The sequence below is a fragment of the Centroberyx affinis genome, unplaced genomic scaffold (genome assembly GCF_046629955.1).
Source record: "Centroberyx affinis isolate AG114_WGS23_722 - 3 ecotype Tasmania unplaced genomic scaffold, CSIRO-AGI_Caff_v1 ptg000977l_1, whole genome shotgun sequence".
NCBI lineage: Eukaryota > Metazoa > Chordata > Actinopteri > Beryciformes > Berycidae > Centroberyx > Centroberyx affinis.
Window position 1 is genome coordinate 409,921 of NW_027279547.1, and position 27,545 is coordinate 437,465.

A 27,545-nucleotide genomic window follows, 5' to 3' on the forward strand; every position below is an offset into this window, starting at 1 on the left:
TGATTTGTGAACAAAATTTATTTGTGCTCATTTCAATATTTTTCCTCAAGAATTTAAGTGCATTTAAATATCTATATTTGATGCTGGATTATCCTATTTGAGATGCTGGCACACCATAGCCCCCATACTATGCCCTCCTGTAAAAACAAAAATTCATTAGCTTCCCACTCCACAAAAATTACTGCTAATCAAGCACAGTAAAGATGCGTTTAAAGATGTGTAAAGAAGCGTGTTATGCATCAACCAAAATACTGCTAATGAATGATCTACATATAACAAGGTATATAATTTGTATAATATTAAGTATATTTAAGTATAATATTAATAATAAATAATAAATAAATGTCAAATAATTAGTACTATTCAGATGTCCTTATAATATGCCAAGAATGTTGAGTGTCACATCAGGTTTACAGATTATTCCATTATCCACTAATAATCAAAGTCATATATGACATTTGCTCATAATGTTCATAAACCCAGAGGATGCTCTTGTCATCAGGCTCTTTTGGAGTGCTTTAAGTCATGTTCTGACAACATCCTGTGAACCAGGTATTGCCAAAAAGCAAGTCTTAAATATAGGGGATGGACAAAATAACAGAAACACCTAAAAATATATGAATCTGAAGTACCTAATAAGGAGCAGGGCTACTCTTTACCTCCAGCACAGCTTCAAGCTCCAATCCTCCTTGGAAAGCTGTCATACAAGCACTGTATTAATTGTGCAGTGGGATACTGGACCATTCTCCAAGAAGAATAAGCCTCCAGCTCTTTGACGTATGAGGTGGAAATCAGGACTTCCCACAAAAGTGCAATGATGTTTAGATCCGGTAGGTTGGGGTTGGCCATAGAAAGTATTTGACTTGATCCTGGTGTTCATCAATCCACTGTGGAGTTTGTTTAGTAGTGTTTATGGAGGCATTGCCATCTTGGAATATGGGAAAATCATGAGATAACAGTGTTTGCACCACAGGCTGCACCTGGTCCTGTAAAACGGCCTCATATTCCTTGGCTGTTATCCACCACCATGTTTTAACAGTTGGCAACAGACATGACGGGTTGAAGGCATCCTTTGGCTTTCCGCAAATATAAATCCATTCAAGGAAAGAGGTGAAGACCATCAGGTCATATTACTTTTTTTTCCATTGCTCGGGCTTTGTGCTCCTTATACAAGGTTATGCCTCTTTGGGCCTTAGTCTTGGCTGTAAGCACTTTCCAAATGGCAGCCCTGCCATAATGCCAGCTTTATGAAGCTTATTATGTACAGTTTTTGTTGAGACTTGCAACCACTGTTCCTCTTTGACGATGCAGTTTGTCGGCGTCTGGCATTACCAGGCTTGGCCTTACCAGATTAAATATTTTAGCAGTTTTTGTAAATGATGCATATGTAATTCTGGCACCAATTATTGGGCCTCCTTGGAACAAATGCACATATAAAAGTGATTGTCAGAACTATTTTAAAGCTGACATACTTTTAATTGGCATTCAATATTCGCCTTCAAAATCCTTTAATTTGGCGTTTGTTATTTTGTTCACCCCTTGACTTTCTCGTTGTTCTTTCAAAAACATCTTAATGACATTCACTGCATATAGTATAGATATAATATCACATAGTCTTATACATAAATTACTTGTATTTAATTCTATATATATATATATATATATATATATCCATTATATGTAGATATATAATTGATAACTTTATTATTATTAATCACTTATGTTTTTTGAGCATTTTGGTGTAGATTCTTCCACAGCCTACACACTATAAGCCCGTAAGGTCTACGATGGCCTTAATGAAGATTGTATCATCTCTCAGATAGGAGCTTTTGCCGGCCAGTTTTGCCAGTGGACAGAAGAGCGGGCAGCCGCTGGCAATGTTCATCTCACTGATTGGCCGCTGAAAGGAGGTGGAGCTGACATCAGGACGGAAGGCATCAATGATGTGCTCCCTGTTGTTCTGATCCAGGAGCATCAGAGTCACCTGGAGAGACGCAGCAGAGGAGCGCTTACAGAGAGGAAAAGACTGGCTTGCTTTGTTCCATTACTGAGGTGGTTGTGGATAAAAATGGATGGAGTGAGAGGGATGTAAGGAAGAAGTGTGATCATTCATAACACCTACCTTCTGACTGAACGGCCACTTGAGCAGAGCATCGCACTTGCCCCTCATCACCACGAAGAAGAGTGAAAGGTGTGTTCCTCGACCCGTCCCATCCCCATTCAAATACAGCCGTAGGCACATTTTGTAGCCATACTTGCTGGAGTAGAACGCTGTGAAGGAAAAGAGGGGAAAACCAGATAAACAAACCCTGACTGTAAACAGAGTCTAAAAATGGAGTCACATGAGAATAGGAGTGAACGTTAACTCCCTCAAGGACAACATGAGTCTGTGGAAATTCCCTCGGCTATATACCAGACTATAAAGAGAATGGAAAGAGATTAAATCTAGCAAACTACATGCTACATGATCGTCGCTCATTCAAATTCAAAAACAGCCTTTCAACTGAGCTTGATATGCCAAGTATAGTCCTTTCAAATGGACAATGGATGGTGATTATATGACCCCCCCCCTGCAATCCATCGTTGATCTCACCTGGTGAGAACATGGCGGGCGTTCGACCAGCCACGGCGTCCTGTCTGCGGCGTGAGAAGTCTGCGATTTTCCAGACAAATATGCCATCGTAGGTACAGAACTGGAGCTCTCGCAGTAGCTGTTCGGTCTCAGCCAGCTGCAAGTCTCTCATTGTCACAGTCCTCTCTAGTTGCCGCACCTTATTACTGAGGTTCTCAATCTTGTCCTGGTCTAGACGATGTTGATGTGAGAAAGCCTCCAATGTGACCGAACTCCGCTCCACCTCCCGGTTCAGGACGCACACAATGTTCTCCAATGCGTTCACCTGTCATGAAATGGCACCAAACACGTACTGCATTTAGGTCCTTCCTTTGTGTTGAGTTTTGTTTCATTCAAAAGCCCTATACACCAGTGGTTAAAAATCTGATTTACTAGCACTATCAACACGGAGGTAGCCAGTTCTGTCAGCACGACATCATCAATAAACAAACTACTATCATGTCCAACAAAGTGCATCCGATCCACTGAGACCCACCTTTTTGTCCAAGTCGAGGGATTGCGGGGAGGCTGCAGCTCCGGCTCCCATGGTTACTCCCTCCTCAGGAGCCCTGTAGAGGCCCAGACCAGAGTCCTCCTGCCACTCCCCAGGGCCCGCCGCCTCTGTACGCATCCGAGCCATAGACAGCACCATGGGCAGCAGCAGGCGCAAGTGCTCCATAGTGCTACTCTGCTCATGGTCGCTATGCTTCCCATTCTCTATCTGAGAGGGCATGGAAGAATTACAATGGAGCTTGTCAATAAATTATTGAATTTCACTACTAATAACATGTTTAATGATTTGTTCAATGATGAACATTTGCCCTGCTCTAATGCTAGGTGGTGATCCTTTTGAGGACAGCAAAGGTGTGTCCATCTGTTTACCTCAGCAAAAAAGCATTTGTTTTTTGTTCGACTCTTTACCGAGTTACTTTATTTGCAAAATGGTAAAATAATATCTTGGAAAATGCATCCCACAACAAAGAAATAATAGCTTATTGAGGTGTGTTTTAGAAATACAGTTTTGAACACCCAGAAGAAAACTAAATCTGGCAAATTACATGACATGTTAATTAGCAGGACAGCTAATATTGATGGTTTATACCAAAATGAAATATTACTTGGGAATGTATAAGACGTGTGTGCAAGACTTATATCAGATTGTAAGAAGATTGCACATGATGAAGTGATTAGACTATTGTACTTACCACAGCTTTACAGCCCACTTCACTGAAAGGACATGCACTCTTTGACTTTGCACAGGACCTGCTGTGGTCACTGAACTGAAGGTAGAATGGAAAAGGAAAGGTCAGGATGTGGGCCAGCCCCTGAGGGTGTTGTGTATCACTCCAAACGTGAAAGTGAAAGTACATTGCAGGCTTCTTAGTCAGAAAGAAACTATCAAATAGACCATAAATGACCATGAAATTTGTCCCTAGTCTAGCCATTACCTCATGCCCTTGAGAGTGTAACAAAGAAACAATGAGCCCTTGTTAGGAGAAGAAACTGCTTGCATTACCAGTCCAACTAGATATATATATATAGAGCAACTTCAGTCCACATAATTTAATTCTTAATTATTTCTTTGTTTCAGTAAGAGCACAAACCTTTTCTCTTGGGATCTTCTTCTTTCCACAGTCCTTACATTGCAAGGGAAACTTCTGGCAGATCTCATCATGGGCCTAAAATACACCAAGTGGGAGTATGAGAACCTTATTTTGTGTCCATTATATGCAGTATAACACAACAGACACCTGTTTTACTCTGGATCAGTGGTGTCCAGTCTGCCTGAAGGTGCTAATCGGTGAAATCACCAGATATATTCTTTGGTTGGAGTGAAAACCTGCAGACTCTTGGCCCTCCTTGGCACACAGTTGGACCCCACTGCTCTAGATAAACCCTATTGCTCACCTTGATGTCTTTGTAGTTGAAGGTAGATTTGCAGTATTTGCAGTTCAACGTTCTTGCTTCACACTCTCTTTCAGTATGCCTGTCCTTCTCTGTACGAAGGACAAAGTTGTTGCAGGCTTCACACTGTACCCGTTCATATTCACAGCGACCTTCATGCTGAGCCTAAAAAAATAAAAGAATGACAGACAGATAGATCATTTCTCCCGCCTTCTTACTGTGTCTGTCCTTCTCATGCAATACAGCAGGTATCTCTGGTATTCATTGTCACTGTCAAAGAGAATGTCAAGGGAGTGTTTTTGTTATTACAGCCTTTTTAAGTGCAAAGCATCAAAGCTGTGCTAGCTTTGAATATGGAGGTTAGATGAAAAACCATGTTACTAAAAAGGCAATAGGGCTGATTGGTAAATGATATACAACCTGACCCTTTGTCACTCATTATGTGTAGCTGATACACCCTTGTTTACCACGGTTAAAGCGGTTTTAATGTCTTGCACATACACCCATACGCCTGTTTGAGTTTTAGAGGTGTGGCACAGAATGTGTTGGCTGCTGCAGTGTGGGAAAAGCAAACTGTCACTTGATAATGGACATTTAATTTCTCTCCAGTGTGCACAAACTTCCAAATGACAGCTAACAACACACCAACCTCATTTGATCAATGAAAACAAGGTTGTATACCCAAATGTTCTTTCCACTAAGCGTAACTGATCAATATTTAGCATTCAAGCCAGTCTATACTGTAGAACATGTCTACTATACAAATTCACTATCATGTCTATTTTTTTTCTTTCTGATCTTTCTGAAATTTTGTTTTTTTTCTTGTGAAAAACTGAATAGTTTTCAGCCTGAATGAAAATGGTTGAACTGTTCACCACTCTGCACTATATGTACACCTGTGATGTGATGGGGGTTGTGAGTAGGTTAAAACATGAAAAAAAGACAAAAAAAAAAAAAAATGTATGTGAAAAAAAAGAAGATTGAGATTAAGTTACAGCTGCGATTACAATCTATGATGTGTAATTCCGATGAAATGTCCTGTAACCCATTCAGGAGAATGAGGAAACAAATATTCTGAGAATTTACAGCTTATTCATTTGCACATATAAAAATGTCAAAACACAGAGAGATTGAGCAAAAAAAGAAGCTATAGGGCTTATAAAAACATCTGACCTCAAAACAAACAAACAAATCACACCAAGCTATTTGGAAAGTATTTGAATAACAGCAACTAAATGGCAAGAAAACTCAACAAGGAGAAATACGGTATAGACACACAAAGTAAATAAATGAAAAGTAAGAAAATACATTGAAATCAAGAGCACTCTATGAGAGTGTTGGATATTCTTGTAAAAATGTGTATTGATGGTGCATAGCCATAAAAGGTAATCATTTTGAATAGGAAGTTATGAAGAATGATGCAGGCGGGTGAATGGGTTCAGTGGGCTGGGGTTCACTGACCAGGAAGAGGAAGACACTTTCATTTCATTAATTCTCAACAGCCTGAAGTGGAGCCACAGAGCAAGAATCACAGGTAGGTTAGCATGTTTTTTGTTTGACTGTTGCTCACTTTACAGACAAGTAAAGTTAAACCGGCAATTCTCGAACTAAATTAACTATAAACGATTTCCGAGATCGAGAAGACAAACCCCCGCCCTAACCAAAACACTCATCGACATTGTGTTGAGTCTATTTTTCCTGTTTTGGAAAACACAGGGGCGTGTATGAGTAGCAAGAAATATCCCAAATCTTTCCAGTCAACAATGACTAACATAGCAGCCTACACATGATAGTTCACAGATAACATGGCTGAATCATACAGACACAAACACTTACTGTCTTCAAAATCGCAAACGTATATAAACCTCTACCACACTTCTTTTACCAATACCATGGTCACAAAAACCTGTCACAACTGCCTTTCTTTAAAGACAGCAGGTTTAAAACCGCAGACTAATCTAGTCAGCACCACATTTGCAAACATGTAAAAAATATTCAAAGCATCAGCCTAGTGTCATTGCCTTTAACTCGGTTCCTGTTAACACCCTTGTTTTAGCGAAGGTTGCTATTAGGCTTCATACACACCACAAACTCAGAGTGCAACAAACACCCTTTTCACAGAATTAGCACCGGCCAGTCATCCCTCCTCATCAACTATTACTAGGCTTCATTTCCCCACTCTGAGACACTGATAGTGGAAATCAAACAATATATCTGACATTCATTAGACCACCAACATGCTAGAAAAGAGAGCTGGGATATTTGTAAATGTTTTTGACTGGACTTTTTTATTTTTTCTCTGTACAAAGCACACTTTTGTAATTAAATGAGGGACAAAGTTCCTCCTACAAAACTGCCTGTTCCAGTTTTAGTTTGAAACCAGCTAACCTTTTTATCATTACTCTGACTGCTTCCTACCCTTCCCCCAGTAATCTAGTTAATCTGCATGACTGTTCACCTCGTGGTACTTTCCCACTCGGTTGATAAACGAGATGTGGGCCTCGGGGCTGGGTATGGTTGGGACTTTCCAGGCTGTGTGTCAAGTTTCACTTCCTGTACACGTAACTTCGTTGCTATTGGCTCAGGTCACGCAACAAACACTAGCGCATTGTACAAATGCAATGCAGTGCAAACTCACATGCTGAAGGCTGAAGGGAAATTCAGCCAACATGAACAAACATCTAAAAATGCAGAAAATGCAGTGGTTGGGGTAAGTGGGCACTGAGGTTTTAGAAAGAATAAGAAATATGAGACATTACTGGAGTGGAGTAAACTAGTAACTTGGCACCTGTACAAGTTTTTATGTGGGACGAGGGATTATATTACAATAACACTGCCACAACAACAAAAAAGTTGAACTTTATACTATACCTCATACTCTTTGATTGAGCCTGTCCAGCTGCAGCCCTGGTTCAGACACCTGGCGGGCAGACTGGCTATTTCCCGTCCTGCAGCATTGTCTGGAAACGCCTGACAGAGGGGGAAGCACAAAGAGTACAGTCAGATCATGAAGCCACTAATTATTATAAAAGGCAAGCAGACACAGTGGGTGGGATTGTGTGGCTGTGGTGAGGAAACTCCAGTTGGGTATGTCTTTTCTCCTAAGGAAGGAGGCGGGGGGGGGGCCTGAGTTGTTGTTTTGTGAATTTCCTTGATTGAATACAACACTGCCTTTTCCCAGCCAAGGAAATAACGGAAATAATAGCTTCACTATTGTTGACATAAGTTTTACCCGGGGAAGCAGCTGTGCGTGTGTTAAGGGCATGTGTGGCGGGTGTTCATCAGTTGGAAGAGGATGAGTCATAGAATAACACTGTTGGCTGATCATTGAATATTTCACAACTTACCTCATTGCTATTTAGAATGGATATTGGCTCCTCATATATCTCCTCCTGGTGGCAGGCGTCACAAGGCTTTGGGCCAGAACTGACAAAACAAGACAAGCTTGTAATTTTACAGTACAAAAAACATACTGGAGGCCAGCTAGTCAGCAGTCAGTCCACAGTTATCCTCACCTGATCCATTACTGGAGCATCTGCTAACCACCATGGATCAGAGCTGAGGTACACAGATGTCATGAATCAATGTAATGGCACTCTAATTGCTAGGCAGCACAAGAACAAGAGAAGTTTGTAGTGCCATACAAACACTGCTGCTTTCAATAAGGTATAGGGAATTACAGTGGTGATTAAATGTTTCAGGTTATGCAAGGTTAAAGACAAATTAATGACTGGTTAAAGAAAGGGTTAAATTAATATAAATGCCAATAAAGATAAATGCCTTGATCAATAGAGAATTGAAGTCTGACGTAATTTTTTAGGCTGTAAAGCATTTCCGCCATTCAGTGTGTAGTCCAAAATTGCTATAGAAAATGTGAATGGGATTTGCAAGTAACGCCAAAAATAAACTATGTGCTACACAGAGGCTCACTAGCTATACTAGGTTTTGTTCCATGAAATAAAATACATCAAGTAACATCAGCTTTGTGAATTTGTGTACTTCAATTACTTTTTATATTGATTGCTGCTAGCAAAATATTAATCGTTTGGGGAAAAGGACTACAACAGTAGGCTAGCTATCTGGTGGTTTGACATGATAAGTTAAATACAATACAATTGTTGTATTTACTATTAATTAATCATAATTAATCGTACAAATAACTGTTCAGTGGAACGCTATGAAAATTGTAATAATTTGAATGAACAACACAGTCAGGAGATCAAGGTCTGGCAACGAAAAATGTGATGAGAGGTAGAGGAAGTTGATCATCACTGCTATTGTAGTCCGCTTTCCCCTATGATTATCATTTTGTTAGCAAAAAGCTATATTAAAAGTAACTAAAAGAACAAATTCACAAAGGTGATGTAATTTTCCAAAAAGCCCATTCATATTTTACATAGAGATTTTGGACTACATACAAAATGGTGGAGATGCTGATCTATGGCATACAAAATTCCGCCAAATGACGGCTTCCACTTGTGGCCTCTACCCCTATAAAGATCGACAGTTTTCTGTCAACAGTTGGGTGCTGTTGTGTTGATAAGCATCATGCCAAGTAAGCAACCACAAACAAACTGCAGTTCAACTGAATTATGAGTGTAGCTTGAGCAATACCCTGTGCAATGCAATTCAAAAAGGTGTGGCCTTTACTACGCATTTCAAACACTTAACAGATTAGAAGCCTGTTGCACAATTTTAGCTTGCGAAGAAATGTGCCTTGTTGAATCACCTCTCTATACACATGCCCTACACATTCTCCATTTAAAAACTCCAGACCTTTTCCAGACCTTATTTTCTTAAATGGACTTGAAGATTTTGGTTGGTGTTCAGTATGATCTGTGCTGACTGTGGCTGGGCTGTGTGACTGTCAACTAGGCCATATCCCTCTACTGCTGAAGGTTTTTTTTCACAACAATGACATTTTTCAAGACTTTTTATGTAATTTCCAGACTTTTCAAGCCCTGGAAAGTGTTAACTTCACTTCCCATGCATTTCCAGACTTTCCAGCCTTGCATAAGAACCCTGTACTATAAATAAATCTTGACTGTCTTGACTATTTCTTTTTTAAACCTGAGTTAGTTCCACATATGACAAGGAAATCCTATAACCATAACACTGTTATTTTTAGAAGTTTGTAATGTTAGGCATCCATTCAATTTTCTTCTAAAAACTGAAGCCTAGAAGAGTTTTGGAGAACCAGTCTGCTAATGAAGGAACCATGTACTGTTTTTGAGACCGGCTATGGTTTCGAGTTCATGCTTTTTCTGCACTGTGCTTTTTCTCTTAATTGTATCCATCTCTAATCTCTCTCTGTATCTTTCACTGTATCTAACTCCCTTTTAAGAAAAGACAGTAGCATCCATCCATCAGAAACGTTTGAAATGTTGAAATGTTTCTCTTTCAGCATTTCACTCTCATTCTTCTTCATGCGTTAATAGAAAATAAATCTGACATGTACTTATTTTCATCTGGGCAAAGTATAAAAATAATAAAAACAAAACAAAACCAATAATTATAATATTAGGCTATTTTCCATGTATTAACTTTTCTGTATAGTCCAAAAACGACAAAAAAAGAGAAACATTTAGAGGAAAGTCCCAATTGGTGAAGAAATCCCAGGTGGTTTAAATGGCAGTATTAACCGATACACCAGTGTGTTAATAATAAATTCCCAAATGCATTTATGTATTAACAAACAACCAATGCATCAGTCATTACAATAAAAGAGGCTGAATGTGAGATGGGAAAAGAAGCTGAAACAAAACTATGGACATCTTTAGAATGAATCAGCATGGACAGATCCTGGTGATTCACCGAGTTCAGGAATAGGATCCAGTCATGTGAAGGCTGATGCTGCATTAGGTGATCGATATCTGGGCTGCAGCAACCATCAGAGATCAGCAGAGGTAAGTGCACAGGGTGTGCTGATGGGAGCCAAGCAAGCAAACAACACCACCACAGACTGGGCACAGGAGGATGCTGGAAGATGCTGCCATTTAATGAGAGCTGGGTAGGTCTGAGCATGCCCAGTAAGAGGGGAAGCATTAGGGGAAGGAGTCAGGTATGCAGTGCACACTGCTTTAGATGGTTTGAGGACCTCCAGTCTACCTGGTGAGCTGTTTGAAGCAGTGTACACAGAAGCGGTGGCCACACTGTGCCTGGACAGGCTTCCTCAGGACCTGGAGACACTGCTGACATTTGTATTTATTCTCCATGGGCACCGACAGCACGCTGAGGGGGATCCCTGGTAGGGAGTCTGCGCAGTCCAACGAGATGCGGGCCATTCCTCTCCATCAAACTCTGGTGCTGCACCCTGTGAACACATACCACACATAAAATGTGTTAATAGCCATATGAAAAACCAATACATGAACAAAAACACAAACTTCTAAGACCCTTGTGCAACAGAAACAGACAGCACAACAGTACATCGGCCAAAGCCCTGAAATGCAAAAATGTGATTCTCTCGGTGAATCAAAATAACTACATTTCACCAAATTTTTTTCTCCTCTTGCTACATTAATATATTGTAGTATTGTGGAGTAGTAGGTCAACACTGAAATTATGAAACATAGTGTATGGATCAGCATCTCCCTTGCGTAAAGAGGCTGCGAAGGTCAGACACGAAACAAGGCTGGATGAGTGCAAGGTGTAAAATTCATAAACTAACGGTGAAACAAAATGCGTCTGGGCTTGTTTCGAACACTCAACAGTGGTGTGTGCCAGCCCTCTTGTGGCTGAAAACATTAATGGCTCAAACGGCATCAGGACAAAAAACCCGAATCTGTTAGCTCGCTCATTAAGTCAATATATTGAGATAACAGTAGGAGACAAAAAATTGGTAGAACTTAGACAAAGAAACCTGATAAATAATCCTGTTAAATACACAGGAGAAAAAGAACAATTAGATGAAACGTACTTCTTTGGATCCACCCAAATGTTTTTCTCTTGCCTTTCAGGGCGTCAGTACAATACTGAATTATATCAGTAAATAAAAAATATAAGCATGTGATAAATGCAGTAATTGCATTAAATGTAAATGCATCTTTGCCCCCTAGTGGTCAAACATGGTATTACCATCATCTCTCGCAGAGAGACCAGACGGAATTCATTTAATTGTATTTTATAGCACTTATTTAAACATGGTTTAAACAACAAAATGTGTATAAAAGAAACAATACAACAAAAAGGCAAAGAATTCAACCCATAACATCATTAAAAGCAAGCCTAAAAAATGGGTTCTATGGAGAATTTGCAAAAAGTGTCTTGTGAATGACAGAAACCTCCACTGGCAGATTGAATTTACTGACATGTATAATACGCCCCAGGTAGTATTTCCTGTCGATGCAAACTTGATAATAAGTTTTGTTTTTGATAGGAAGCAAGTTTTTGTCCAGTATCTCATGAATAATTTCTGTACGTCTTATGACATCAATCACTGATGTGATTTCAAGTCGCAACAAAACCTTTTTACGACGTGGTGATTTACTGAGTATGGAAGTATCAAAGACTCTGTGAGCCATGATTTTTTTTTAATCCTGGTTTTATTTTATTAATTAAAGGATAATTACAGTTATTTTTAACATGGACCGTATTGTTCAATCACAACTATTTAAAGATATGTGTAGCTGCAGTGTGAGTGTTATTGTGTTGAAAGGATGTGTTTTAATCTCTTTTTTTTTGCACTGTGTGTGTATTGAGGGCAGCACTCCCGGCGAACTGAAGCTACATAAAGCACTACAGTGAAGTAAGCAATTAAATCTTGAACACAATCAAACGTCGTGATGGCAAAAACTAGGAAAATAAGGCCCAGGTTGAAAATAACCATAATTATATTTTAACTGTAGCTAGTTGTATTAAAATGCACGGGGTGAAGGGGCAGTTGACAAGGTTGCTACCAGCAAGTGCAGTAAATGAGTCACGCGGACACGGGAGCCAGCTATTTATTATTCATGAACCCTTTCAGCCAATAATTACACTAGTATTGTGGCTAATCATTGCAGTTTGATGATGTTTGTAGGTCAACAATAGAATCGGGCAACCAGAGAATGGACCGGTTGCAGACAGTTTTTAAAAGCTCAATTTTGTGCGACAGAAGATGTAACCAAATGCTTGCCTTTTTTCATGCAATCTAAAAAATAACGGTTATCTGTCATTTTTCTCTGTATTATTGTTTTCAGTACATCCAGACAACAGCATCAGTTGAACTAACTTGATTCCATAGTGTACCTGACATAGCCTCTGCACTTCTATAACAAATCATTCTGCAGTAGTGCATGTAGGCTATGTGTGCAAGCAGCTGTTGACTGCTGATCATACAGCCATATTGGCTATAGTTTCATGCATGTCAACAGAAAACAGTGTAGGCTATGTGTGCATGCATATGTGTTAACATAGTTTAAGAGAGTGAGTTGGGAAACCATGCAAAGAATCCAAACAAATTTACTGGAATTACAATGCAGCCATGCGAAGGCCAAGCACCGGCTCACAAAGGGAACTCGTTTATCTAGGAGAACATGTTGTACAATGTTCCACAATGCAAATTGCTTTGAGCAGTGCTGTCTCCAGCTATTCATTTGCTCAACTGGTAAAATAAAAGAGACTGACAAAGAAGACCAATTACAATCATATCTTAAAGGAACAGTTCACCCCCAAAATGAAAATTTAGTCATTATCTACTCGCCTCCATGTACGGTATATGAGATAATGACAAATATTAAATATTTGACTTTTAGACCTACAGTGCAACCTTTTGGCTACAAAACACTTGGATTATGCTGCACAAGCTGTTTGTACAAATCTGATGGACATGTTATGCTTTTTCTTGGAGCTGTAAAAAAAATAGTCATTAACTTCAATTGTTTGGGAGAAGGTTGAGATGAAACTATGGGCACTAAGTCGCTGTGTGTTTGGTGGTCCTACCAACTTGAATGGAATTTCAGTTGACATGAAGGTGAGCAGATAATGACTGAATTTTCATCTTGGGGTGAACTATTCCTTTAAACCATTTAGGCCTACTCTCAGAGAGGATTCTCCTAGTACTTCTATAGAGGGAAGTGAGACTATCAGTGGCTGATGGGTCAAAACTTGAATGGTAATGAAACAGGACCAGTCAAAAGGTTAGGCTGCCCTGAACCACAAATTCATTACAGCAGAAGCATGAACACTGAAACACCAAACAGGAGCACATCCCCAACTCCCACTATCAGTCTGGCTTTCACAAAATAAATTCTAATGAAAATCTCATGACCAGAAGACTTACAGGAAGAGCACTTATAAAATCTCTCATGCTTATCATGACTTGCAGCTTATTCCAGGCAAACACATGGCCAGTGATGCATTAATAACCATTAGTAGTAGTCACCATACAAAAGCCAATCAAACTTTAAAAAGAAAGTCATGACAATCTATGACAATCATTTCTATATTTTAATTGAATAAATTATGTTCTTTTTCTCCACTGTAAAAAGAGATGGTGTTACTGGTATTAAATTATCTCAAATGTGATGATAAAACAGAGACTTCCATTGCAAAGAAATGTGTTTTTGATTCAGTCTATTTAGGCAAACTCTTACTCTCTTATTATTGACGTATTATCATTTGTGACGTAGACTACATTGGTTTATGCATGATTTATGTATTGCTTTTCCAAATCTTTGAGTTTAATTCTACTAGGAATTACATAAACAGTGAAAAGTGTTATTGATGTATCCCAACATTGAATAGTCTAGAATAATGATTATATATTATTTTGTTATTATTCAATATGAGGCTTAATAAATTAGTCTACTCACAAGTGTTATTCAGAGCTGTCTTTCCTTTCATGTCATTACAATTCAATGAAATCATTTGGCAGATAAATAAATAAATGGTATGACAAAAATGTGTGTTTGTAATGATGCAGTTATGGTGACACTTTCAGTATCAAGAGCTATCTTGTTCAGTCATTTCTCACTTTCTTTTCATTTCAATCTTATTTCTGATAACAGAAGCCACAAGGCATGACTTGTTAATTCAGTCAAGTGCTGTGCATACCATAAACCTTTTAGAAACTCCAATGTCCCTCCTTTATATAAACCTTTAGTAGGCCTATCTCTCTGAACAGCAAATAGGCCTACCTGTCCATCAACAAACTATGAACACAAAAGTAAGCTCACAGATGACCAAAAGTGCTTTGCTGTGAGGTCAAAGACACAGGAAACCTATTGCAGAAAAATAGCAATTCAGCAAAATTCAGTTGGCCAAACTAGACCACATGCCATTTAAACATGGAACCAGATCCAATCCATAAAATGGAACTAGAAAAGACCACATGATAAATCACAAGTTGTACAAGACTAGAAGGCAATATCTAGACAAAGAATAAAGTGTGAATGGAGAGACAAGCCTTAACAAGTGTGTTACTACACTCATGTAACACGTATTACTCTTGCTGTTGTGTAACCATGGAAGTCTTGAGGGTAGCAATTAAAAACACAGAGAAAACAAACATCAAATAAGCTGTAATATTCTAGAAACCATATGCTGAGTGAATGAATGGCCTCTCTTTGCCATACTTCACCATCCTGTCAGTGCTATTAAAGTGAGGCAAAATAATATACAGATATCCAACAGAATCAGACTTGGATCATGGTAACTGTGACTGAAAACAGCAAAAAGCAATGTATGCTACATTGGATGAAAGATCACGAAATAACATGAAAACTGCCAAAAAATAAAACCCCAACATCATAACTAGTGAGCACTGCAGTTCAGCAGTATAAAAAAAACCGTTTCAAAGCTTTGAGCAGTGTGACCAGAGTTTAAAACCGTCTTTGTAAAATATACAACTAGAGCCATCAACTAGTAGCCTTTTCACTCAAAGCAAGGCTTTTAAAAAAAGTTTAGACCTGTCTATACTGTCAACACAACCATTGTTTTTCTAAAAATAAATAAATAAATATATAACTATCACAACGTTGGTCACATATCTGCTGCTGTTTAAAGAGTTAAGTCTGTAGCAGCTGTGAAAAGTGGCTGTCTGCCTGTCTGTGTAGCCTGTTCTCCCCTGCGTGCCCGCCCGCCCTTAGGTTCGCCATATTGCTCAATACTCTTCAAGTCTAGGTTCCCAGTTTCTGAACACCACAAACCTGAACACTAACGTTACTCACCCAGTTTCCAAATGAAGTTTTTGCTCACTAACGTTACTTAAACTCAACACCACCACCCAGTATTTTAGCTGCCCCACCCGGAGACGTGACACACCCACGTCAGCAGCGATATAAAGACAGGGTGAGCAGCCGTGGAGTCACACACATTAGACTCAAACTTCCCTTCCACGGTGTGTAGCTAAACGCGCTCAAAATACAACTGTCACGGTTACTTTAGCCAGCTAACGCTAGCCAGCGCTTGAGGTTTTGTGGTACTAACGACTTGATCATCTGGTGAGTAAAAAAAATAAAACCAGCTCAACTAACCTTGAACTCTTGGTTGCAACCGGAGACAAAATGTACGAAAACACATAAAAGGTAGCCGTTTGCCTGGTAACGCTGGGACAAGGACAACTCAACCTCGAGCAATGTTTACATTTTTTTTTTTACTACGTGCACATAAGTTTTAAAGACAAAGTATGATGGGAGAGCGGAGTCTCAAAGTGTGCCCTGTGAAACGGATCAAACCCCGCTCCCTCGGACTGCTCCGGAGAGAAGACCTAACCGCAACTAAGCCCTGAATCCGCAGCGCATGCGCAGATCATGCTCATACTTCATTATGTTTCGGCGATGCAGCGTACGCTCTCTGAAGTGGGGCTCCCGACACAGCGTGTTGACCTCGAAAGGTATGCATTTAGATATGAGTGTACTGCAGTACCTAAGAGGGAAACGACACTACTACTCCATAACCACAGATAGTTATTTTAACAGTTTCTTTGGTCGGAGAGGTTCCTAGCAACAATAGCAATGACTGCATGTTGACGGCATGCTACGTTAAGCTACGTAACGTTACCAAAGTCAGAGGTGGCATGTATGAAGAATCACATATTTTCACATCATCCATTTGTATTAATTACTAACCAAATACTCTCGTCTTACGAGAACAAATCTTGGGAAGACACTTCAAACAAGGAATCTATCCCCTTTCTACCTCTCGATTTAATGCACAGTTTTCTAACCATAGAAATGCTAGTGCACATTATCGCCTACACATGAAAATATTCTTTGTAAAGTGTAATCAACCACGACTTACCATCATGAAGAGTTATATATCATGTAATACTGGTAAATTATTAATGGTTTAAATGTCCCTTTCTCTTGAAATATATATTTAGCCCATTTTACAGTAATGCTGTATTATGGGCTAACTAATCACTTAACGTTAAATGACTGTTTTGAGGTAACTTCCCCTAGACTTCCCCTAGAGATTACCAGTATCTTGCCCTGAGCCTGGGTTCCAAAACATGAAAGGGGGAGGTGGCATCTTGCCTTGTTTTGCTATATATAGCAAGGTTCACATCGTCCCTCCTAAAATTGTTACAGTGTGGCACAGTAACCAGACCAGCACTACACAACACACACAGTGCAGCCACCACATCTATCTGGTGTATCTCATTAAATGATAGAAAATGTGCGAAAGATGGCCATTGATATGGTCTTGGTTGGGTTTACCAACCCCATGTTGCTGAAATTGTAGTAATAATCCCATTCAGTGACAAATTTATTAATAACAATAATCCAACCCAGATTGCCCAGATTTATCTGATCATCCAAATCTGAGATATTTTGACACATTCAGGAGCAGGCCTCTTAGGAATTAGGCTCCCGGTCGGTCAATCCTTCTAATAACTTCATGTGTAAGCAATAACTGAAGAGAATTAGCGCGTTTCAAATTTAAGTTGTTTTTGGCCAGAAAAATATCAAAAATTCTCATAAATACCAGAAACACTTAACACAAATTAAATAGTGTGTGAAGTTTCACTCTGACCTCTTCCTCTCTCATACATACATACAATCTGTCCCAGTCTTGGTCCCAGGGTGCAATATATGACAACCCACATCAATAATTTATTGATTTTTATTGGCTTTTGTTTATCAAGTCAAAAGATTGTTGACTTAATGTACAGAGAAGACAATCATAATCAATAAGCTATTGAGTTTTTATTGTAATCTCAGGTTTATATAGCAAGTATCAGGTGTACTTTTTGTTGTCACATTGGATTCACCCATTCACCTGACCTCATCCATTCAGAAATGCTGATTCACAAATTGAAATTACAAACATCTGATCGAACAGCTAAAGGTTGTTGGCTTGTCATGCATATATGATGTGAATAATCAAAGTTTATTGAATATGTATCGCCCTGTATCAGATCTATATAACAAATATCAAAGCAACCTAGACTGCAATTTGTGTTTTAATCTGGGTACCTAGATGGCACATTGAATGGAGTGTTTTCTATTAACCCTGCAATCTGCCAAGGAGGCTCTGCATGAACTCTTCGAAGCCATAGTGGACTACAAACTGATCACCCTGATGCCTTTGTTATTATCGCTGGGGACTTTAATCATGCAAATCTCAAGTCTGTTCTCTCTAAATTCTACCAACATGTGAATTTTGCAACCAGAGGAGAAAACATACTGGACCTAGTCTACACAAACATCCGCGATCCGGGAGACTCTGACCACATCTCTGTTATGCTAATGCCAGCATACAGTCTTCTACAAAAACGTACCAAACGGGCACTGAAGCAGACCAAAGTCCGGCCGGAGGGAGCTACCTCAACACTGCAAGACTGCACAGACTGGATCATGTTTAATGAGGCTGCCACCTATGACCAGCACACCAACCTGGAAGAATACGCTGCATCTGTGACTGGATGCACCAGCAAGTGCATAGATGACATCACTGACCATGCTAACCAGAAACTATGGATGACTACTGAGGTCCTTGCGCTGCTGAAATGCCGAAATGCTGCCTTCAAATCCGGCGATAAAGCAGCGTTTAGAACAGCGAGGGCCAACCTGCCCCGTGCCATCAGGGATGCAAAGCACGCACATACACAGAAAAAAGAACGCTTTCTGGACACCAAATACACCCGGCGCATATGGCAGGGCGTCCAGTCTATCACCGCCTGCTCGACGTGCCTGTGACGGTGATGCCAATCTCCCGAATATGCTGAATGACTTCTACGCACGGGTTTGATGCACAGAACAACGTGCCTGCGATGAAGTCCACCCCTCTCCCCGGTGAACAAACACTCTGCCTGCCCACTGCCGACGTCAAGAAAGAGAAGAATACTTTCCAGCATTAATCCACGTAAAGCCGCTGGGCCTGACAACGTACCCGGCCGCGTGCTCAGAGAATGCGCTGACCAGCTAACGGACGTCCTCACAGATATCTTCAACATCTCCCCGAGCCACGCGGTCGTTCCAGCCTGCTTCAAGACCACCACCATCATCCCAGTGCCGAAGAAGTCTACAGTGTGAATGACCGGTGGCTAGTCATGAGCCAGTTGAAATCCGGACTTTCCAGCTCAATGGACCCCTACCAGTTTGCATATCGTCCTAACAGGTCCACACGACGCCGTATCTTCTGCTCGTCACATTGCCCCGTCCCCCCTGGAACACAAAAACACCTATGTGAGAATGCTGATGACACACGACTGTTCAGCCAAGCACAACTCAAACCACATTTTCAAGTTTGCTGATGACACGGTGGTTGTGGGCTGCATTTTCCAACAGTCTGCATACAGAGAGGAGGTGGAGCAGCTGGCGACCTGGTGTGTGAACAACAACCTGTCCCTCAACGTGGACAAAACCAAGGAGATAATCGCCGACTTCGGGAGAGCCCGCGCTGACCGCTCCCCGCTGCTCATCAATGGCTCTGCTGTGGAGACAGTCAATAACACTCTGGTCACACTGCTCACTCAACACCACCTCTACAGCCGAGACAGCACAGCAGCTTCTCCACTGCCTGCAACACTTGAGGAAAGCAAAAATCCTCACTATGTTCTACAGAGGCACCATCGAGAGCGTCCTCACCAGCTGTGAGGTGATTAGAACTGAAACATGTCTGTCTGCCTGTCTTATTACTGTCTGTTTTGGAAATTGCAACGCCTCTGACCACAAGATCCTGCAGAGGATAGTGAGAACTGCAGAAAAAAATCATCGGGCGCCCTCTCCCTTCCATCCAAGACATCTACCACAATCGCTGCACAAGTAGGGCCACCTGCATAATAATGACAGACCCCTCCCACCTCTCCCACGGACTGTTCACCCCGCTGCCGCAGGGGAAAAAGGTTCTGCAGCATCCGGGCCAGATCCACAAGACTTTTTTCCCCCAGGCAGTCAGGCTCCTCAACTCCCTACTACCCCCACCCCCATCACTTGTCACATTCTAAGAAATAAGGCCTAACCCACAGAGCAGCGGATGGTTGGTGTGTTTGATTTTCAGTTTTCTGTCAGTTGGCGTTGTAATGGTTAAACAGAGGCTGTTGCTCTAATCTGGGTTGTTGCACAGAGCAGTGAATGAGTCTGCAGTCTGGACAGTCTGGACAGTCCGGGGTCGGCATATCGTATGTAATGTGAGTGAGTTTGTCACTTAATTGGGTTATTCCAGACCAGGCCTAATCTATGGACATCTGTTGCACAATTTTTTATCATTTACTGAGAGACACCCAGATAGGTGGGGTGCAGCTCCGATGGCTTCGGTTCAGCAGTGTAAATGTTTCTCATGCTGTTCCTCCTCTCCCTCAGCAGTGTGTGTCCGCCAGCAGCACAGCAGCAGCGAGTCTCCAGACAGCCACTATGACAGGCTGTACCCCGGACACATCCGCACCAACCCCGTACAGAAAGCCTTGCTGGCTGTCGGGTCAGGTGTGGCCGCGCTGCAGAACCCCTACAGACACGGTGAGACACATCGGCACATGGCTGACATGGTCATTCTCCAGTTATTCCCGGGGCTCCTCCTCCTTTTAATGTTCATTATATAATACCAAAACTTTCATCGCCGACTTTATGTTTTAAGAATTAAGCCCAAAATGTTGTAGGATGTGTATGAATAAAAAGATCATGCAACAATGTTGCAAGGTGCAACATTTTTTGGCATATTTCTGTTTTATGGCATTCAGCTGTCTTGTAGACCTATAGCCATTATTCTGATTAAAACTAAAATTCAGGCAGTCTATAACCAATACTGTTGAAACCTGCAAGGCTTGTTATCAACAAGTCTGTAGCTGTTGGTATCCATGATTCAGTTTTCAGGAACTGGAAAGTTTCTGAATAGTTTTACGTTTCATTTCTCAGTAAATTGATACCAAGCGGGGTAGATTATCGTTTCTCGCGTACTCTTTCATTAGACAAGCTTAGTCATTCTCAAGCTGGCGTTATTAAAGGCTTGAAAAACTGCTTAGTATGCCTGCTACCCTGCAACTTTCAGGGGGTGGATCTGTTATTTAGTTTTTACGACTGGAGTCAGCAGCTGTCTTAAAGATATACCATGACATTTTCAGCCACTAATTTTAAAAGGGGAAAAAAGTCGGGTTGGGGAAAAAGGACAGTAGGGAAAAACAGGTCACTGATACAGAGAGTAAAAAGTTTTTCCAGCACATGCAGCACAGTATCAGGCGGGTTGTACTGAAGGTTTCAGTATCCTAAAGCTTTTCATTGATTGTCCAATACTTGGCCTGCAAACCAACCAAGTTCGTTTTAGGAATTTCACAAGCTATATTCTGAGAAGGACTGTACAACTTTGACAAGTCATGAAATAAACAGTGTATAAACAGTGTGACAATTTTGACAATGTTGAAAATGGAATTTGCAATTTTTTATGAGGTAAGAAATTTTTACCGGCTTGTAGATTAAGCAGCGACTAGAGGCCACACCTTGGCAAAACTCTTTATTATACTTTTAACACCATTTAATTCCTTGTGAATGTGTGTTCTCTGTACAGACATGGTTGCTGTGCTTGGAGAGACGACAGGACACCTAGCCTTGCTAAATCTGAGGGACAGGATGAGAAACGACCCCGAGGGCTACACAATCCTAACGTTAGTCACTTTACCACTGTCGCGCAAAATCTGGTGTATGTACTTTTAAATTATTATTTTCATGCCTCGTTTGTGAATGGAGGTCCGGTGATTTGATTTTGCCTATTTGTTATTTACTGGTTATCACAGAGAAAGGCCCAGGATCCGGTTATCTACTCTAGATCTGAACAGGATGGCTTCACTGCCGGATGGCTCTTTTGGGAGAGAGTACCTCCGCTTTCTGGAGGACAATGTGAGTTGGGGGTGGGGTTCGCACAACTCCATACAAAGAAAATGTTTTGGTCATTGTTTTTCATTTGTTGGCACCAGTTTCATTAGGAAAAACAAACTCTATGCAACTGTCCTTCTTTTTACCTATTTATACCTATTTATCTTTTTCTTTCATTTTCACTTTAGTGTTCACTTTCTGTTTCTTCATTATTTTTCTCTCAGCAAGTGACCCCTGACTCGAGGGCAGATGTGAAGTTTGTGGACAATGAGGAGCTGGCATACGTCATGCAGAGATACAGAGAGGTCCACGACTTGTTGCACACCTTACTTGGCATGCCCACTAACATGCTCGGTGAGTCCGGCTTCACAGAATGTGATATTTGCCATTTCAGACCATCAGTGTCCTGCAGAAACCTGCCATCTACAAAAAGTTGAATTTTCTGTTATTTTACAGTGCTTGGCTAAGTGTAATGAAACAAGAAATAAGCATGGCAGACAAAATGACATCTGTTAACTTGAGTAAAAAAAAAAAGGCAGAAGTGATGCCCAGAGATAGCTGAGTGGTTAAGTCTGCCACCTGTGGAGCCAGATGTTGAATCCCTCCTGAACTTACTCACTCCGCTGTGTCTCCTCTGCTTTTTCTCCCTCTCTGCTTTCCACCTGTCTGAAATTTGTAGATGTGAGCTTTCTGCAATACACTGACAACATTGCAGTAGCTGAACTGGTTCTCTCTCTCACACTGAATTGACTAATCATGAAACTTTGACGTAACAACGGACAGAAACGGCACATATTGCTTAAGGGTTTCACCTTGAAGTTATGTTTAGACAGACTTTACAGATATCTGTCTTCTTGTATGTTCTTGTTCTTTCGTTCTGAGTGATCTGTGTCTGTTTCTCTTGCTGTCAGGTGAGGTGGCAGTGAAGTGGTTCGAAGCCGCTCAAACCGGACTGCCCATGTGCGTTCTCGGAGCCGCCTTGGGGCCGCTTCGCCTTAATACAAGGTGCAGTACATTTCTTGATGCGTCACCTCTTCTCACGTCTTTTTTCTCACGATGACACTTTCGCTTAGGACAGCCATTATTGATCACTTACTTAGAGTTAGTACTTGTGTAGTCAGCAAATTCAGTTTCCAGTTTTAAGTTGATAAAACATAATACTTTATTTTTACAGTTTCGTTGTTGTAATAAGGATTTCAGGTTTTTGGAAAACCATAAAAAAGCCCTGGTTAGCATAAAGGAACTAAGCTTTCCGTTTCTTCATTCTCAATTTCTAATGTTTCACAATTGCTCATGAATATTTTACACAAGTTATTTTTTTTTTATTTGGCTAGTCATAAATCAACCAGAATAAAGGTTATTTGTCACATTTGCATTCTCTGCTCATATTTCAAACCTTTTTATGTTACCAGATTGTCTACTTGAATGTGACTACCTACCAAATTTGTTTTTAACTCAGTCTGTCCATGTACCAAAACTTTTTGAGCATCTGATTACATCTTGAATCTATATTTGCATGGCTGTTATTGGGGAAATCACTATAACAAGTAACATTTTGCTAAAATAGTGTTATACAGTAATGACTATATCTCGAAAGATTTATACCACGTCTGGAAATGTTGGCCTTAGAACAAGTTGAAATACCTCTTTATTCTCTATGGTGTATCTTTAATTTTTTTTGTTTTTTTCTTGACATTATATTATCAGTCATTGTTCTTGTTGCCTCAGAGTCAGGCCTCACAACCGTCACATTTCATGGATCTCCAGGGCCCAGGGCCCAGTTGTTCAAAATGTTTAATCTGGATCAGAATGATCCGGATTTGGAAATCCCATGTTTTGCTATCCAGGATCAGGTAATCCATCTTACTTTTGTGCTGGTTTTTCAAAGCAACATTGGATTGGATCACCCTGATCCAGATACAAACTTTTCAAGATTACCAAATCCGGATTACCAGTGCTCTAAATGAGACTACGTATCACAATGTAGGCTACTAGCTATATAAAGAACAACAGGTAGAATAGCCAGTGTGGGGTCACTTTAAGTGTTTTTATTTGAAGAGACAGAAAACAGCACAATAAAACAATACAAACATCCCCTTCCATTTTCAATTTCTTTTAAACAGTCAGACCCCTCATCTGACCCACAACAAATAAATATAAACAAACAAATATATATTATTCACAAATACATTATGAATATTTTGAACACGTGTTTTAAATCATAAAAAGGCTAAATGTCCAATACTTAACAAAATAATCAACGTTCAGAGTTCTTCTTCATTTGTGGAGAGACCAACTTTTTGAGGGGATGCAATTGTTAGAAACTACTTTTGACTGGTTCATCTCTGATGATTGTGTCATTGTAATTAATATACAGTGATAAGTTACAGTTAAAATTAAATATATTATTTTTGTTTGATATTGACAGCTGTTTGGGGGATTATTTTATGGGGACAAAATTTTACTGTACTGAAAGGCTTAATAGGTAGCCTAATGTCTACTTTATCTACTTTATCACTGTAACAGTTAAACAAATCAAGTGCAAAATATAAATAAATGTATATATACTACATGATACAAATGTTGTATTATTTGACCAATTTTAAAGTTTTATTACATTTTTTTTCCCTGAAATCCACCCTGAATCCACCCTTCTGCTGGGATCAGTATAATCCTGATTTTTTGGATCAAAGGTATCCCAATCCTACTAAAAAGTTTTGAACAACACATACTGAAGGTTTGATCCAGATCAAAACCAAGACTGGATTACGTGATCTAATCCGATTTCAGAATCCTTTTTTTCTTTTGAACAACCCATTTTGAAGATTTGATCCAATCCGATCAGATTACTTCTGAACAATTGGGCCCAGCTGTTGATCATCTGCCTTTTTAGTAGTGAAAATTCCCTTTGGTTAGACAGCACTGTGCACAGGTTACGCATGATGAACCTGATAGTGTTGGTGATGTTAGGTCTTGTGATAGAACTGGTCTCCTGTGGCAAGAAGTTGCTTTATTTGAACCATCTTGAAAGCAACCACTGCCACCTTACCAGACAAATTCAATTATGAATTACTAAGAATTTTGTCCTTGTCACTGAAACCTCTAAGAGCAAAAGTACACCACACAAATTAGGGTTGTATCCGGTCTTCTGATCAGGTCTCAATAGAAAATTCAAATTAGCAGGCAAATAAGGAACGGAAAGGAAAACCTTGCCATTGATTTGTGTAGTTAAAGTTAATCTTTAAACACTTGATAACCAGACCCATTAACAACTCATGACTTGTCAGTTGAACTCTTAACTGCATGTGGGCTTGAGTAGAAGTCAGTCCACAACCTGCATAATGAATAACACAGGCGTATGACCTGGTTTCTGTTTAGATTCTGTTGGTTGAAAAAACTTTGTGTATTCCCCAGATGTGAAGAAATACATCCTCAGACGTATTTTCCCTCAGTGTATGCATGTCAATGCCAGGAACTGTTTTTTGAGAACTGTGTTTTTTTTCTGTCTGTAAATCATTAATTCTTCATAAATCAACTTGACTGTTTTTTTGGGGAACTGGGTTTTGGCCCGCTGATTTGAAACAATAAAAGACTGGTCATGTCCTGCTGACAGTTTCCTCTTCATAGTTGTGTCCTGCTGACAGTTTCCTCTTCATAGTTGTGTCCTGCTGACAGTTTCCTATCCCATATCACCTTTTTCCCAGTCGTCTGCAGTCGCTATTGACATCCCTGGGTCCCTGGGCTCTGCAGACCGGTCGCCAGGCCCGCTGCGTCCTCAACGTCTTCTACGAGAGGCGATGGGAGCAGAACCTGGAGGACCTGAGACAAGAGCTGAACATCGAGCCGCCTCCCATTGTTCTCAGTGCCACTAACCAAAGGAACACCTGAGGAAGAGCCCAAATAAGATTCATGACTCAGGAACGACTTGACAAAGGACTTGGAATAGCCGAGAAACCAGAGATGTTTGATGTGTCAAGCTTACTCCACGAAGGAGGAGAGAAGGATTGTGTTCACTGCTGAGGAAGCAGAATGAGGGGGGATTTCAAAAGAGAGAGAGAGACCGGTACTTGGTTTGTCCCTGATTGATCCCTGCTGACCCCCCAAAATCCATCTCCCTTCTTGTACAAAGTCTGCTTTGACTGCTTTGAATTGTTTTGATGTGAGTCATTTCAACCATAGAAATGTTAGGGAGTTTTTATACCACCAGACAGCACAAAGTCTGGTAAAGTCTGGTAAAGTCAGGTAAAGTTTAGTCACCGTCTGTTGTGGAGACATTGTAATCAGTATCACGGATAAAAAAAATAATAGAGTCTTGTCTGTTATCTGGTCGAGGCAATGAATGTGTAACCTTTTATTACATCCTGTGACTCACAATACAGTCAAACTCTACTTTTGATATGCTGATTACATCTCAGGTTTATGAGATGAGCAATTTCACATCAAGATCAGTGCCAACATCCTTTGATTTTATCTCAACTAACTGTAATGTTTCATTCATAAAAATGTATGAGACACTGATGAAGGCCACAGGGTCGAAAATGTTTTGTTCGTCATCATTTATTAAACTTAAAAAATAGAGATTTCTGAGTGCTTTCCTACTTCTAAATAGTTGCAAGGGTACCGCTACCATGGAGAAGCCTTTCTCAAGAAGTATGAACAGGCCAACAGTTGTGTTTTTTCAAAAAATCTGACCTAGATCTTTTTCTGTGTCTTATTTATTTTACGGGTGAAAAATAAGGTTGTTAAGCCTTTCCTTTTATTGCTACAGCCATTCAAACACAGAACTGTCACGTAACACATTTAGAGGAAAGTTTTTGTAAAATGCTCACTATAATCACTATTGGCTTTTGATACAATATTTCAAGATAACTTTCATCATTGTACTTATATTGTATTATGAATGTGACAATTATATGTGAAAAATCATAGGGATATAGACATGTATTCCCAGTTTAAAGCAACAGAATTATAAAACCAAGATCAAATACGCTCATTTAAAATGTGTCAGTATTTGCTAGCCAGGGAGACATTGAGTGAGGTAAGCGAGTTCCCTGTGCTGTAAATGCCAGATTTATATTCAATATATATATTGATTATATTCAAAACAATATCTGTTCAATTCTGCTGAACATTCCCTAGGTGCTGATGTGTTTTACTCCAAAAGAAAGGAATAAAAAGCTTTTTTTTTTTTAAAGCATATTGTCCCTCAGAGTTGTTCATTTCCTTCTTGTGGTTATGGGATTCAGGAATTCCAGTTATTCTGTTAGTGTACTTAGTGTTATCTGCTGTGGATATGATGTCATCAAAATGCCTAAACTGTAATGTAACCGGCAGGTTGTTCTTGCATGCAGGACATATCCTGTTTGCAACACCTCAAACAATTTGCCTTGACAAATACAAGGAAATGCATTTCACAAAGGATGTCAACTGCTTCCTTAAAGGGAAAAATCACAGAATTCATACAATCCCCGTGACCTTCGACAGTTAGGTCATGATTTGTAAACGTGTCACTCCTAAAGCTATTAACATGAGTCAAATCTACAACAAACAGGAGACAGACTGGAGCATCCTGGGTGATTCCACAGATACAGTGTATTTTATGGTTCATAGCCATTAGTGCTGAAATGATATTAAGCTTGTTTAGATGTAAAAGCCCAAACTATCATGAATCAGTGAAGTCACTATTCATTATCCATGGAGAAACTCCTAATTTATTTATCTTCCTTGCACCTCTCTCTTAAATGATCGTCCCATGGTCACAGGATTATGTTTCCGGGTGCTGTGGCTCCTCGGCACTCCTT

The 27,545-nt window shown here is 40.1% G+C and overlaps 2 protein-coding genes across 7 annotated transcripts; one reads left to right on the forward strand and one right to left on the reverse strand.

The window, feature by feature from the left end:
• On the reverse strand, positions 1-16,757 carry traf2b (Tnf receptor-associated factor 2b). 3 transcript variants are annotated; one of them, XM_071522370.1, is made up of 11 exons: positions 16,739-16,757; positions 10,625-10,829; positions 7,864-7,942; positions 7,388-7,486; positions 4,520-4,681; positions 4,216-4,290; positions 3,817-3,891; positions 3,108-3,332; positions 2,594-2,897; positions 2,123-2,271; positions 1-1,984 (listed from the first exon to the last, which is right to left on the reverse strand). In XM_071522370.1, exons 2-11 carry the CDS (start codon positions 10,798-10,800, stop codon positions 1,766-1,768), a joined length of 1,563 nt encoding a protein of 520 aa, XP_071378471.1. In that variant the 5' UTR covers positions 10,801-10,829; positions 16,739-16,757; the 3' UTR covers positions 1-1,765. The 3 variants fall into 3 exon arrangements, with proteins under 3 accessions (XP_071378471.1, XP_071378469.1, XP_071378470.1); XM_071522368.1 differs by lacking the exon at positions 16,739-16,757 and adding an exon at positions 15,973-16,061; XM_071522369.1 differs by lacking the exon at positions 16,739-16,757 and adding an exon at positions 15,667-15,756.
• coq4 (coenzyme Q4 homolog (S. cerevisiae)) lies at positions 15,818-26,941 on the forward strand. 4 transcript variants are annotated; one of them, XM_071522373.1, is made up of 7 exons: positions 15,818-15,939; positions 20,245-20,397; positions 21,440-21,536; positions 21,666-21,768; positions 21,969-22,098; positions 22,656-22,749; positions 25,449-26,941. In XM_071522373.1, exons 3-7 carry the CDS (start codon positions 21,442-21,444, stop codon positions 25,630-25,632), a joined length of 606 nt encoding a protein of 201 aa, XP_071378474.1. In that variant the 5' UTR covers positions 15,818-15,939; positions 20,245-20,397; positions 21,440-21,441; the 3' UTR covers positions 25,633-26,941. The 4 variants fall into 4 exon arrangements, with proteins under 4 accessions (XP_071378474.1, XP_071378472.1, XP_071378473.1 ...); XM_071522371.1 differs by lacking the exon at positions 15,818-15,939 and adding an exon at positions 16,201-16,331; XM_071522372.1 differs by lacking the exon at positions 15,818-15,939 and adding an exon at positions 16,227-16,331 and having other exon boundaries at positions 20,248-20,397.
• The last annotated feature ends 604 nt before the right edge of the window (positions 26,942-27,545 follow it).

What these genes read in the sequence shown, in the direction of transcription:
- coq4 (XM_071522371.1), top strand. Translation starts at nt 16,238, where the DNA reads ATGCGCAGATCATGCTCATACTTCATTATGTTTCGGCGATGCAGCGTA. An exon ending in GAGGGCTACACAATCCTAAC is followed by an intron (nt 21,537 to 21,665) that starts GTTAGTCACTTT and finishes TGGTTATCACAG; the next exon opens with AGAAAGGCCCAGGATCCGGT. An exon ending in CATGCCCACTAACATGCTCG is followed by an intron (nt 22,099 to 22,655) that starts GTGAGTCCGGCT and finishes TCTTGCTGTCAG; the next exon opens with GTGAGGTGGCAGTGAAGTGG.
- traf2b (XM_071522370.1), bottom strand. Translation starts at nt 10,800, where the DNA reads ATGGCCCGCATCTCGTTGGACTGCGCAGACTCCCTACCAGGGATCCCC. An exon ending in GCTCAATCAAAGAGTATGAG is followed by an intron (nt 4,682 to 7,387) that starts GTATAGTATAAA and finishes TTATTTTTTTAG; the next exon opens with GCTCAGCATGAAGGTCGCTG. An exon ending in TCAACTACAAAGACATCAAG is followed by an intron (nt 4,291 to 4,519) that starts GTGAGCAATAGG and finishes GGTGTATTTTAG; the next exon opens with GCCCATGATGAGATCTGCCA.